Source organism: Salvia hispanica, chromosome 6 (assembly GCF_029641045.1).
Source record: "Salvia hispanica isolate PSC_SH4W2 chromosome 6, Shi_PSC_v1, whole genome shotgun sequence".
NCBI classification, from domain to species: Eukaryota; Viridiplantae; Streptophyta; class Magnoliopsida; order Lamiales; family Lamiaceae; genus Salvia; species Salvia hispanica.
In genome coordinates, this window is record NC_142697.1 from 22,166,626 (window position 1) to 22,179,734 (window position 13,109).

The window sequence follows — 13,109 nt, forward strand, 5'->3', positions numbered from 1 at the left end:
CTAATAATGTAGCTCGGATAATAATGTAGCATTTTAGTTTAATAATGTAGCATTTTAGTTTAGAAATGTATAGTTTTAGTCTTACAATGTACATTTCTAGTCTAATAATGTACCTCGCCTAATAATGTAGATTTTTAGTATCATAATGTAACAAATCACAGCCATCCAATCTAATGATCCAAGGGCTGTGATTTGTGCTGTGTTTTACGCTAAGATGCTGTAAGGACCCTAACACACCCCTATATATATATATATATATATATATATATAAAGCTACGACTTAGTAATTTACATCTTTGATATCACTAATGATTGTTCAATCTTGTCCAATATTCGTTTTAAACGGTTACTAAATCGTTGCAAATTCTTAATTTTAAATTTAGATTAAATTTTTTAAATTGGACGTCAAAGCCTTATATGAACCTTTTTCTTCTCAAAGAAACTTTAATCAAACCTTGTTAGTTGTTATTATATACAGAAAGCCTTTAATCAAGCCTTTTTCAGGTGGGAACCTTAACCTAACCAGTTTTAGGAGGAAACCACAACTCTAAAAGAAAACATTAATCAAACCTTTTATTCATAGAAAGGACACTTCAATAAATTATACTCCCACCGTCCGCCATTAGGAGTCTCATTAATGGGCGGCACGAGTTTTAAGAAATGTTAAGAAAAGTGGATGGAAAAAGTTAGTGGAATAGGGGTCCCACTTGTATATATTACTCCCTCCGTCCGCGAATAGGAGTCCCGTTTTTCCATTTTGGTCCGTCCACGAATAGGAGTCCCGGTTCATAATTACCATAAATGGTAAAGAGGCCCCACAATTCACTCACATATCATTTAAAACTAATATATACAAGTGGGACCCCTATTCCACTAACTTTCTTCCACTCACTTTTCTTAACATTTCTTAAAACCCGCACCGATAAGAAATGGGACTCCTATTGTTGGACGGAGGGAGTAGTTTTAAATGAAATGTGACTGAAATGAGTTATTGGAAGGTGGGACCCTATTACCATTTATGGTAAAAGTGAACCGGGACTCTTATTCGCGGACGGACTAAAATGGAAAAACAGGACTCTTATTCGCGGATGGAGGGAGTACCTTATTAATCAAGTTTCCTCAACAGTCTAATCATAGTTAATCTTCAATCTTGACGGGTTTTGGAGAGATGTAGAAAGAGAATATAGAATGAGAGTGGAACGAAGGGACACTGGAAAAGGTGAGAAACAATGGTTTTATATATACAATAATATATTAATGGGAGTAATGATAACAATTGTTTATGAGTAACGATAAACAACCAAAATAAGGTTAAATTAATAATTTGATGCATTAATTATATTAAAATAATAAATATAGTAAGTGGATAAGTTAAAAAGATTTATTAGCCTTTAACCTTATTTTTTATTTTTATATTTGAATTTCCTTCCTATTTTTTTAAAAATTTGAATTAAAGTATACATTAATTATATTTATGGTTCCCAAAAAATAAAAAAATTATATATAAATCATAAATATATGACCATAATATTATGCACTTTCCATATACTACATATGTATTCATATATTTTAATTAAATGCATAAATAAACCTATTTTTTTAAATAAATTAGTTTTTAGTTATACAAAATTTAGTCACATAGATTTGTTGTTTATAAATACAATAATATATTAGAATTTAAAAAATGAAACATTCTCAAAATGCGAGCAGCTTAGACTACGGCTGAAAATGGACGGTGGAATGCTCTTACTATAATTGATATTTTATTAAGTAGTAGTACTATGTTACAATCAAATATCCCCAACCAAATCTGTCCATTAAAAATTACTACATGCCGTTTCAAAATACGAGATTTATTAGCAAAAAATATCACAAAAGCGAACCAAAAACAATCATTTTAAATTATTGCAAGTTGGATACAAAGATTTATAAAGAGTACGTACTACTAAATAATACTAATAATTAGTTTGATATAGGAGTATTATATTTATTTTGGGTGTCCGCTTGTGTATCTAAACACAAAAATGTATTATTATTTCATTTTGAAAAAGCGTAAGGCATCTAGTTATCTAAAGATGAAGACTGCAGATAATATATGAGTACTGTATAGATTTATTTTTTAAAATAAAAAGGACAATATGTTTATATGTTAAGGTATTTATATATTTAATTTTCAAGAATAAAGGACAATATATTTACTGTAAGTAATTCACATGAATTATGCTTTGTAACGTCTGCACAGATGCATTACTTTACTCATAATTATGGTCATATTGGAAATAAATGAGACTTGAGAAAAATTGAGATGAGATTCGCCAAGTACCATACTCCTATTATGTTAAAAAAATATTTAAACAAGAGATAATTGAATATAAAAAAAAAATAGAATGAAAAAAAATGGCTTCGCCCGGACTCGAACCGGAGACCTTCAGTGTGTTAGACTGACGTGATAACCAACTACACCACGAAACCAAGCTTGTTCATTGATCTCCAGTTTATTAATATGAAAGAAAGTAAAGTGGTGTATTGGATGATATCAATACGAGGCCAATTCTGCGGATGAAATAATCTTTTCATTGAAAAAAAACTGCATCTAAACAATTGACGTTTAGAAAACCAAGCCCAAGGCCCAAGGGAGGGGGAAAATAATCTTTTCATTGAAAAAAAACTGCATCTAAACAATTGACGTTTAGAAAACCAAGCCCAAGGCCCAAGGGAGGGGGAAGCAAAGCATAGCACTAAAGTAATTAAAATGGAAATAAAGTAGAAAATCGAGCAATTCAAAACAAATAATGATCATTCAATTTTGTCCATTCATTTTAAACAATCACTAAATCGTTGCAAATTTATAATTTTAAATTTGGATTCAAATTTGAAGTTGGACGTCAAAACCTTATTATATGAACCATTTTTCTCTAATAGAAACTTAATCATGCCTTTTTATACACAGAGGAAACTGATACGAGTAAGGAGGCAACGCTACCCACCAATGTGGCACCAGCAATGGATCCAGGATTGTAGATTCGGAGGTACGAAAAATAGTTATAGGAGCTTAAAATCAGAACAATGTTTTTCATTCTCTTAGTAATGAATGTCTTGTATAGACACGAATATAATTACTAAACGAGAAATATATAGGAGTAGTTTAAAAATAAATCTTTATGCGGTAATCAAATCTTTTGGATATATAATATTTGAGTAAAGTTTCAATTTTTTTTATAGATAAAATATATTTTAGAAGTAAACCTTGTGAACATAAATAATTTAAGCAAAAATTCAATTATTTTTATAAAATTGAAAATTCATAGATACTCATACTCCATTTTTATTTTATTATTATTATTATTATTATTATTATTATTATTATTATTATTATTATTATTATTATTATTATTATTATTATATATATATATGCTACAGAAGTTTGTAATTGTTTTGATAAAGCGAAAATCTGAAAAAAAAAGATAAATAAATTGTTTCAATAAAATAAAACAGAAAAAGAATTGAATTGAGTAGCACTTGCAATTGTTACACTGTTCTAAGGTGGGTCCGTGTTAAGGACTCCCTCCTTAACTAGGATCGGCGGTCGAGTTCCGGCGATCAAACGCGTTTCCGGCGCCCTAACATAGGGTCGGGCGTAAGCTAGTAATTCAGGCTGTGCGCGGTTTTCCGTCGGGCAGCGTGAGAAACTAAGGTTGTCGATTGAATCCAAGATTTGTGGGCAATTGGTAAGTTTATTCATAATGATAAAGTTCGTACAATTGCCCTATTTATAAACTAAGGACCCTATGGTTGATTCGACCTAATCCTATTCATCCTGGGAAAGAATCAACAAAGAAAATCCAAGACGAAGCTTATAGATATGCTCGACTCGTACTGCAAAAATATAAAACAAAATACTAATTATTCAAAAAGGAAAGAAAATAGAAAAAAGGAATAAAAAGACTCGATATCTATTTGGGAACGAATTCGCCCAATCTTTCGGGCGGGCGAACGTTCCGCTTCCCTTTCGTTGTCGCGATAGATGGCGGTATCCCCGGCTGACCACTCGTATCCTCTTGCGCCCTCGCCGGTCTGCCTTGGGCGGTGACGGACTGATGCGGGTCCGTATCAACCCCCCCCCCCCTCGATAGCAACCTCCTTGTCCTCAAGGAGCACATTGGGAAATTGACGCTCAATGACCTCTAACGGTTCCCACGATGGCGATTCCGTGCCATCCGACCACCCAACCAACACATGCTCCTTCGGTTGATCCTCGTGCCACAAAACTCGGCGATCCAGCACCCTCACCGGATAGACCACCGGCCGATCATCTAAAAAATCCGAAGGTAATGCCGCAGCAACCCCTTCCTCATCTCCTTCCACAAATGGCTTAAGTAGCCTCACATGAAAGACATTGTGGATCCGACTGCCCTCTGGCAACTTTAACTTGTACGCCACCTGACCGATACGTGCTATAACTTCAAATGGTCCGTAAAAACGACGGGCCAGCTTTGCCGACAACGGTCGCGCGACCGAGTGCTGCCTGTAGGGCTGCAGCTTAAGTAACACCTTATCGCCCTCCTTAAATTCTACATGCCGACGATGTTTATTTGCAGCGTCCCGCATCCTTTGTTGTGCATGCTCCAAGTTACGGCGTAGCTCCACCAACAAAGCCCCCCGTTCACGGATTAACTCGGCGACAGACGGCGGCGTTGCCGCCGACGGAAGAGCGAAGATCAAGCTCGGCGGCTCCCTGCCGTATAGCGCCTTGAAAGGCGACATGGCCAATCCCGCATGGTGAAAGCAGTTAAGGGCCAATTCCGCCCAAGGAAGAAAATTTGCCCACTTCGAGGGTCTGTCTGGCGTGAAAGCTCGCAAATACTGCTCCAGACCTCTATTCCGGACCTCCGTCTGCCCGTCCGATTGGGGATGATAGGCCGTTGAAAAATTCAGCTTTGTACCACTAAGACGCATCAAGTCCTCCCAAAATTGATTCAAGAAGACCGAGTCCCGGTCTGACACCAGAGTATTGGGAAAACCGTGGTGACGAACAACGGTGTTAATAAACAAATGGGCTACCCTCAAGGCGTCGAATCGCATTGGCAACAGCGCAAAATGCGCGTACTTGGATAAGCGATCCACCACCACCATAATAACCGTGTACCCTCTCGACTGGGGAAGCCCTGTGATGAAGTCCATTGAAACGTCCTCCCATACCTGAGTTGGAATAGGTAAGGGCTGCAATAGACCAGCCGGCTTCTGGGTACAATACTTCGTCGTCTGGAAAACCACGCAAGCGTCTACAAAACGCTTTACCTCCTTCTTCATATTTGCCCAGAAAAAATTAGCGGACACCCGTCTAAGGGTCCGTTCAAATCCCGGATGGCCAGCCGACGGCGAGCTATGATACTCTGTCAAAATAGGCGTGCGAGCGGAAGAGCGAGACCCCACAAAAATCCGTCGGTTGTAATAAACCAACCCTGCTACAAATGTCAGATGGGGCGGTGCACTGCCCTCCTTGATTTCCATAACAATCTCCCTCATTTCTGGGGACGAGGCTGCCTCTTGGCGTAGCATTTCCAACAACTGGGGAACCGGGTGGGCCACAGCACTCAAAAGGGCGCCGCTCGACAGCGCGTCGGCACTCGGATTCGCTGCAGCGTCGTCCCTCGGTATCTCCCCTATCGCCGACGATCTTTCCTGCCGGGACAAAGCATCCGCTACGCGATTCAAGGTTCCCTTCTTGTACTCGATCACAAACTTATAGCCCAGTAATTTACGCACATATAATTGTTGGTCCGGAGTTTGAACCACTTGCTGAAGTAGCTCCTTAAGGCTTTTCTGATCACTCCGGATGACAAACTCCCGTCTTAGCAAATATTGCTGCCATTTTTGCACGGCCTCCACTATGGCGTATAATTCTTTATGGTATGTCGACGCAGCTCGGCGTCGGGGGCCCAACTTTTTACTAAGTAAGCGATAGGATGGTTGTCCTGTAACAAGACCGCGCCAATGCCGGTGTCAGAGGCATCAGTCTCTATGCAAAAAGGTTTATCAAAGTCGGGAAGACGCAGAACCGGTGCGCTTGTCATGGCCTCCTTTAAATCTTGAAAGCTCGATTCCGCTCCCGCAGACCATATAAATGCGTCCTTTTTAAGTAGATCTGTCAACGGAGCTGCGATCAAGGCATACTGGGCAATAAAACGTCGATAATAGCCTGTTAAACCCAAAAACCCTCGGAGCTGCTTCACATTCTTGGGCGTAGGCCACGCCGTCATTGCCTCGATTTTACTGGGGTCGGCCTTCAGTAATCCTGCCGTGATTAAGTGGCCCAAATATTCAACTGTCGTACTGCAGAAAGAACATTTAGACATCTTAACAAAGAAGTTGTTTTCCCTGAGGACGGTAAGGACTGCTGTCAAATGTTCGCCATGCTCTGCTATGCTTGCGCTGTAAACCAAGATGTCATCAAAAAATACTATCACGAACTTCCGGAGCATCGGCTGGAATATCGCGTTCATAGCTGCCTAAAACGTAGACGGCGCGTTCGTCAGACCGAAAGGCATTACAAGAAACTCAAAGTGGCCATTGTGCGTCCTGAACGCAGTCTTGAAAATGTCCTCATCATGCATCCGGATTTGGTGATACCCGGAACGAAGGTCCAATTTGGTAAACACCCTGGCTCCGCCCAATTCATCGAACAACTCGTCCGCTGTTGGAATAGGAAAGTGATCGGGTACCGTCGCGTTATTCAAAGCCCTGTAATCAATACAAAAATGAAATGTGCCATCTTTCTTGCGGATAAGAAGGACCGGGGACGAGAACGGACTGCTGCTCCGCTGAATTATTCCCTGCTCAAGCATTTCCCGGACCTGGCGCTCAATTTCGTTTTTCTGAAAATAGGGATAGCGGTACGGCCTTACGTTGATCGAGCGCGACCCGGGTAAGAGGTGAATGCGATGGTCATAAGGTCGTTTAGGTGGCACCCCCTCCGAGATCGCGAAGACCTGGCGAAACCCTTCCAGGGCCGTCAACACATTCGGCGGTAAGCCCAGTGGAAATTCATCTTGACTAGCTCCTGGTTGTGTTTGCGTCTCCGGTTCTAGCAGCCAGATTTCATAACACTCCAGACTCGCACTGTGGCTGACCAACGAAGACAGTGATTGCAAATTTACACGGCTTGGTGGGGGTACGATCCTGCGCAGAGTAATCAGTTTGGAATCTTGTGTAAATTCGAGCGTCTTGCCAACGAAGTCTGCCGTGACCTTGCCTAGAGATTCAAGCCAATTCATGCCCAATATAATGTCCGGGCCGTGTATCGGCAAGATGTGGAGGTCCACTGTAAACACGTTCCCCTGTACCGACAACTTTGTTTTGCGCGCCACATGTGTGCATAGTAGTGCCTCGCCATTCCCGACATATACCCTAAAGGGCCGAATGGGGGACAGGGGTAAGTGCAAAGACCCTGCTATCCTTGGGTGAAGGAAGTCTCTATCACTGCCAGTATCAATGAGGATGCAGACTTCCATCTCTTGTATGTGTCCCACTACTTTCAAGGGTCGTGACTTCCGGTCACCATTCATTGCATGGATGTGAGAGATGTCTGCTGCAAATAGCTCATCTGGTGTGTCTTGTTCAAAAATATCCAATGCACAGTAGTAATCGCTGTTTACAAACGTGACCAATGACCCACTTTTCCGGGCAATGCCAACACAGCCCCAGACCCCTGCTCGGCGTCGTGGCTGCCTGACCTGAACTCGAGGTTGGCTGAGTAGCCGTAGGTGCGGCCGTGGCTGCTGTCGACGCCCGACTGTCCCGATTCTGCCAAGGACGTCGCGAGGTTGAAGAGGGTTGGGTCTGCGGTGGTTGGTCGACCGATGTGTCGGCCAATTCCAAGGCCAGTGCCATTGCCTCTGCCAGAGACGCCGGGCGGTGGAGACGTAGGCGTTCCTGCATGTCCGGTTTAAGGCCGGCCACGAACAAGGTGAATAATTCCGACTCTGGAACACCCTGAACCCTATTGAGATATTTTTCAAACGTATCGTGATACTCCAAAACTGTCCCTGTCTGAGTTAATTTAGCGATCAACCCAAAATAATTCTTAAAACTTTGTCTGTCGAAGCGATGGCGTACGTCCACCAAAAAATCCTGCCATGTGACGAACTCTGTGTTCTTGCAATAATTGAAGACCCATTCTGACGCCGGTGGGTCAAATAGCATTACTGCATAATGTAGCCGTTGAGCATCCGACATCATGAGATGGTCAAAGTAATACTGAACCCTAGATACCCAATTGGTTGCGTCAGAACCATCGAAGCGTGGTGGGTTCATCTTGACGCGCTGTGGCTTTTCATAACCCTGGACATTGTTATGATAACGTTGGGGAGGGTCCCAACATGTAGCCGGTCGTTCAAATGGAGGTTCGTTCCCGCCAGGAATAAAACGCGCCTGTCGGGTGCCCGGCTACTCCCAACCTGGGCCGTTCCGACCTCTGCCCTCGCGACGTCCTCTCTCCTCAGGGACGTTCTCTCGGAAACCCAGATTAGGGTTATGAGGCTGATTTCCCCTGTCTCCAAACCTTCGACGGTGGACCTCGTCATAATCGCCGTCCTCTCCATCATCAAACCCGAACAGAAGGTCGGTCTCACGGTTCAAAATCGGACCCAGATTGTCAAATTTACGGTTGGTCTCATCCCTCCATATGTCGAACTGGTCAAATTTCTCCAACAAGCGATCAAGCTTAGTATTCATGTTATCGTCCTGCAGATTGTCCTGCGGCCCACGGCCATCGAACTCTCCGTCATCCCCTGGCGTGCGGTGGTTCCCGCCGCCATTACCGCGCCCCGCGGTTGTCAGTCTTCCCCCGAAACGGTTCGGAGGGTAATTGTCATGGCGTGGGGTTCCCCAAACCGCCTTGCCGTTGTTGTAATTGTTCCGTCGCATGAGTACACGGATGAAAGCACCAGTTGTTAAGGACTCCCTCCTTAACTAGGATCGACGGTCGAGTTCCGGCGATCAAACGCGTTTCCGGCGCCCTAACGTAGGGTCGGCGGTAAGCTAGTAATTCAGGCTGTGCGCGGTTTTCCGTCGGGCAGCGTGAGAAACTAAGGTTGTCGATTGAATCCAAGATTTGTGGGCAATTAGTAAGTTTATTCATAATGATAAAGTTCGTACAATTGCCCTATTTATAAACTAAGGACCCTAGGGTTGATTCGACCTAATCCTATTCATCCTGGGAAAAAATCAACAAAGAAAACCCAAGACGGAGCTTATAGATATGCTCGACTCGTACTGCAAAAATAAATAACAAAATACTAATTATTCAAAAAGGAAAGAAAATAGAAAAAATGAATAAAAAGACTCGATATCTATTTGGGAACGAATTCGCCCAATCTTTCGGGCGGGCGAACGTTCCGCTTCCCTTTCGTTGTCGCGATAGATGGCGGTATCCCCGGCTGACCACTCGTATCCTCTTGCGCCCTCGCCGGTCTGCCTTGGGCGGTGACGGACTGATGCGGGTCCGTATCAGTCCGCCATTGTGTGGCACCCGAGGGAAGGGACGAAGACTTGGAGGTGAATGAGCAGACCGGAACACCGACAGTGGCGCGCAAAGAAGTAGATCAAGTAGGAGAGACAAGGAAGACGAAGGACCGGCTCAAACAGAATACCCGGAAACCCGAGAGATACCAAGACTATGTCTCACGTTGACTTAGTTATTTTAAATTTTTTACGTTATTTCTTTTTGAACTATTTTGATTAAAGTATTTCGAGTCGAGCATAATTATAAGATCCGTGTCGGGCTTTCTTTGTTGTTTTTTTACCGAGATACTTAGGAGGTCGAACCAACCCTAGAGTCCTTAGTTATTATAAATAGAGATTCTGTACATTATTATCAATGTTAATACAACAGAATTTACCTAATTTTTCTGCTCTTTAATCTTTGCAAGTTATTTCCGCTGCCCTAACCCTAGTTGGGCGACACACGGTTGCTCGACGGGAAGATTTCTTGCGAATGGACCTTCTATCCTCCGGTGATCCCTCGTTGCCAAACCCCGATATGAGTAAGCTCGTATCAGAAACCTTAACCAAACCTTCTTTTCATATCAGACCGAAACCTTAATCAGGCTTTTTTTTCAGAAGGAAGCCATAATCAAACATTTTTTCAGAAGAAAATCCCAATTAAACTTTTTTGTGCTTACAAGGAAACCTTAGTCAAACCTTTTATTCATAGGAAGGAAACCTTAATCAATTGAACATTATAAATCAAGGTTTCTCAACAGTCCAATCATAATTAATCTTCCCCAAACTACTGGGAGGAGGTTTTAGTTGATGGCCGGTGGCCGGTTTGGCTTAAATTAATGAGCCACATAATCAAAATATAACGTGATTACTTTAATCTAACACGATGTTAATAAATCAACCAAAATGTCTGCATGACTTATAATCCTTAAGTGGAATAACTTGATAAAAATTAATTTTTTTTATATTAGTCTGTCTATTAATTATGATTAGTTTATTTTTAATGACTTAAATTGTATTTTATACTAACATTAGTTCAACCATTTTCTCTGTTTATTTTTTTTTATTTTATCAATTTTTATATTAGGATTTAGGGTTTAGGGTCAACCCTATCAATTTTTATACTAACAATAGTTCAACCCTATCAATTTTTATATTAAAATGATGGTCATCTGAAATTTAAAAACAATTTTTGATAATACAAAATGGATTTAAGTATAGAATGATTAAAAGTCATGCAGATTGAAATGTAGCACACAAGTCACATTGTGCACCTACTAAACGAATCCACCAAATATAATGCAAAGCAATTTCCAGTAAATCAAAAACAAAAATATGAAGGTTGAAAAAATGATGCAATTAATTAGGCATATGGCAGTGGGAATGGCGGTGATAGTAGTGCTATCGGCAATTCCGGCGGATTCGTCGACGGACTGCAGCACAGTGACGGCATTGATCTCGTCGTGCTCGAGCTTCGTGAAGGACGGGACGCCCGATCCGATGCCCGGATCCCCCTGCTGTATGGCCATGACCACCCTCAACAACGTCGCTGACTCAGCCGACAACCGCCGCAGCGTCTGCCGCTGCTTGATGGACTTGATTACCCAAAACAACCCTAACGCCACCGCAATCGCCACCTTGCCTGGTTTCTGCGGTGTTTCTCTCGGATTCACCATTGATCTTAATACCGACTGCGAATAGTACTCTCTCTCTCAATCTCGATCTCGATCTCGATTCACTGTTAATTAATACTATTAGTATGTGTGTGTAATTAAATTCAATTTTGTGTAGCATCGACCAATTTGCTGAGCTTGAAGGAAGGTGAAGGCAATGCTGTGGATGGATGCACTCAAACTGCAAATAGGTTTTTCTTTTTTTTTCTTATTTCAAAAATGGGAATAATGTATCGAGTTTTCAATTTTTAGTGGAGTATTGAAATAAAATGGGATAAGTAACTTGAATTCGAATGTACCAGGGGGGTACTATTTTACAATCTCTTCAAATGTTTACATTTTCTAATTTGGGCTAATAGCCAAAAAAATATACTCCTACTTACCAATTTTTGATCAATTAACGTGTTTATCACAAACTTTAAATATGGTGAAAAAATACATTAACTTTTTTCGGTAGTCAATTTGTCAAAAAATTCAATACGTGCTGTACTTGGATGTCTGCTTTATCTGACTGCTGGTCCCTTAAACAATGTAGTAGTTCATATAACGAACTTATAATGTATTAGCACAAAAAATAATACAAACTTTAAAATACACAATCTTAAATTTGCTGGAAAATTTAATCGTGGGAAATTTACTACTAATAAATTAAAAGTTTGTGGGAAATTTACTAATAAGTTAAAGTTCGTTATAAAAACATGAATTGACCAGAACATAGTGTATTTTTTGGCTATTAAGTTTAACCCTTGTAATTTCAACAATCATGCGTTGTAGTATTTAATTAGAGTAATTCATAAGAAAGATGAATCTGACAGAGTGTAACTGTAAATAGTAACACAGACGTAATAGATACTCCATATTTATTTGAGTATTTCACCTTATGAGCATGTGACAGAATATAAACAAAACATCCCGTGAGCTAATAATTCAAGACATTTCACTTTCAAGGAATGACAAATCTCATCCCTTAAAAAAAAGGTAAAAAAGACAAAGGAATGAACGTCTTGTCTTTTTGAAATTTGGTTCCATGTTTTTTTAGTAATTATTGTTTAATGGAGGAAAATAGATGGGAGATTTGAATTGTATAGTATGTACTTAGACCACCTCCAACCATACACCAAATCCCATTTTTGGTATAAAAATGTGCTCCAATCATACTCCATACCCATACCCATTTTTGGATTTTTTAATCAAACAACACCAAATTTGAAGTGAACACCAAAATTGAGTATCTACTGCAAAAAAGTTTTAAATATTGCATAATAGTCCTTTATATTATTTGGAGGTTCATGAATCAGCCGGCCATAATTTGTGTATTGGAGTACTTGATAGTTTGAATCAGCCGACACTCCTTGCAAATATTGAGTAGAGCTATGGATGTTGAGTAGAGATATGTTGGCGTGTGTTTTACTAGTGTCTAGAAAATCTGATCACACACACACTCTCTATTTGATTTTGCAAATATTTTTCCATAAGAAAATTAAAAAGGAATCAGAAAGCTGACCATATTATAATAAATTATATTTTTTTTAGCAAATAATAACTAATAAATTTACAAATATATGAATGAATATTGCTAAAAAATCTTGTTATTATTGCTTACCGTATTAATAGTTTAAAAGTTTCAATTATGTGTCAATAGTTTAGAAGTTGTTTAGCTGAGATTCATTTTTACTAAAGAGCTATGGATGGATGTCGCACAACTATAGAGCAAGTCTTTATTAAGAAAGCAAGTTAAACACAATGCATTAAAATAAAATAAAACACGAACAACAAATTATTATAATAAAATGAAAAACGTCATCTAATAATTTGGTAAATCAGAACCGGAACCTCCAATATTGTCGAAGTACGAAGAATATGCTCTAGTTGCATAGTCATCTGGTTCATCTTGAATATATAAAGTACATTTAATATATAAATATATTAATAAGA

The 13,109-nt window shown here is 40.2% G+C and overlaps 2 protein-coding genes, 1 non-coding gene and 1 pseudogene across 3 annotated transcripts; 1 reads left to right on the forward strand and 3 right to left on the reverse strand.

Moving 5' to 3' along the window:
• Positions 1-2,398: 2,398 nt before the first annotated feature.
• Positions 2,399-2,472, reverse strand: TRNAV-AAC (transfer RNA valine (anticodon AAC)). Its single transcript has one exon. It is a non-coding gene; the product is annotated as a tRNA-Val (tRNA).
• A 4,037-nt stretch (positions 2,473-6,509) lies between these two features.
• LOC148923375 (uncharacterized) lies at positions 6,510-7,511 on the reverse strand. Its single transcript, XM_089061470.1, has one exon. It carries the CDS (start codon positions 7,509-7,511, stop codon positions 6,510-6,512), a length of 1,002 nt encoding a protein of 333 aa, XP_088917596.1.
• A 106-nt stretch (positions 7,512-7,617) lies between these two features.
• On the reverse strand, positions 7,618-8,925 carry LOC148923376 (uncharacterized; annotated as a pseudogene).
• Positions 8,926-10,814: 1,889 nt separating this feature from the next.
• LOC125203506 (putative non-specific lipid-transfer protein 14) lies at positions 10,815-11,462 on the forward strand. The gene is made up of 2 exons (XM_048101861.2): positions 10,815-11,201; positions 11,293-11,462. The coding sequence occupies exons 1-2, from the start codon at positions 10,837-10,839 to the stop codon at positions 11,324-11,326; spliced, it is 399 nt and encodes a 132-aa protein (XP_047957818.1). The 5' UTR covers positions 10,815-10,836; the 3' UTR covers positions 11,327-11,462.
• The last annotated feature ends 1,647 nt before the right edge of the window (positions 11,463-13,109 follow it).

Coding starts and splice junctions, on each gene's coding strand:
- LOC148923375 (XM_089061470.1), bottom strand. CDS start 7,511: ATGGAAGTCTGCATCCTCATTGATACTGGCAGTGATAGAGACTTCCTT.
- LOC125203506 (XM_048101861.2), top strand. CDS start 10,837: ATGAAGGTTGAAAAAATGATGCAATTAATTAGGCATATGGCAGTGGGA. Junction 11,202..11,292: donor CTTAATACCGACTGCGAATA/GTACTCTCTCTC, acceptor AATTTTGTGTAG/CATCGACCAATTTGCTGAGC.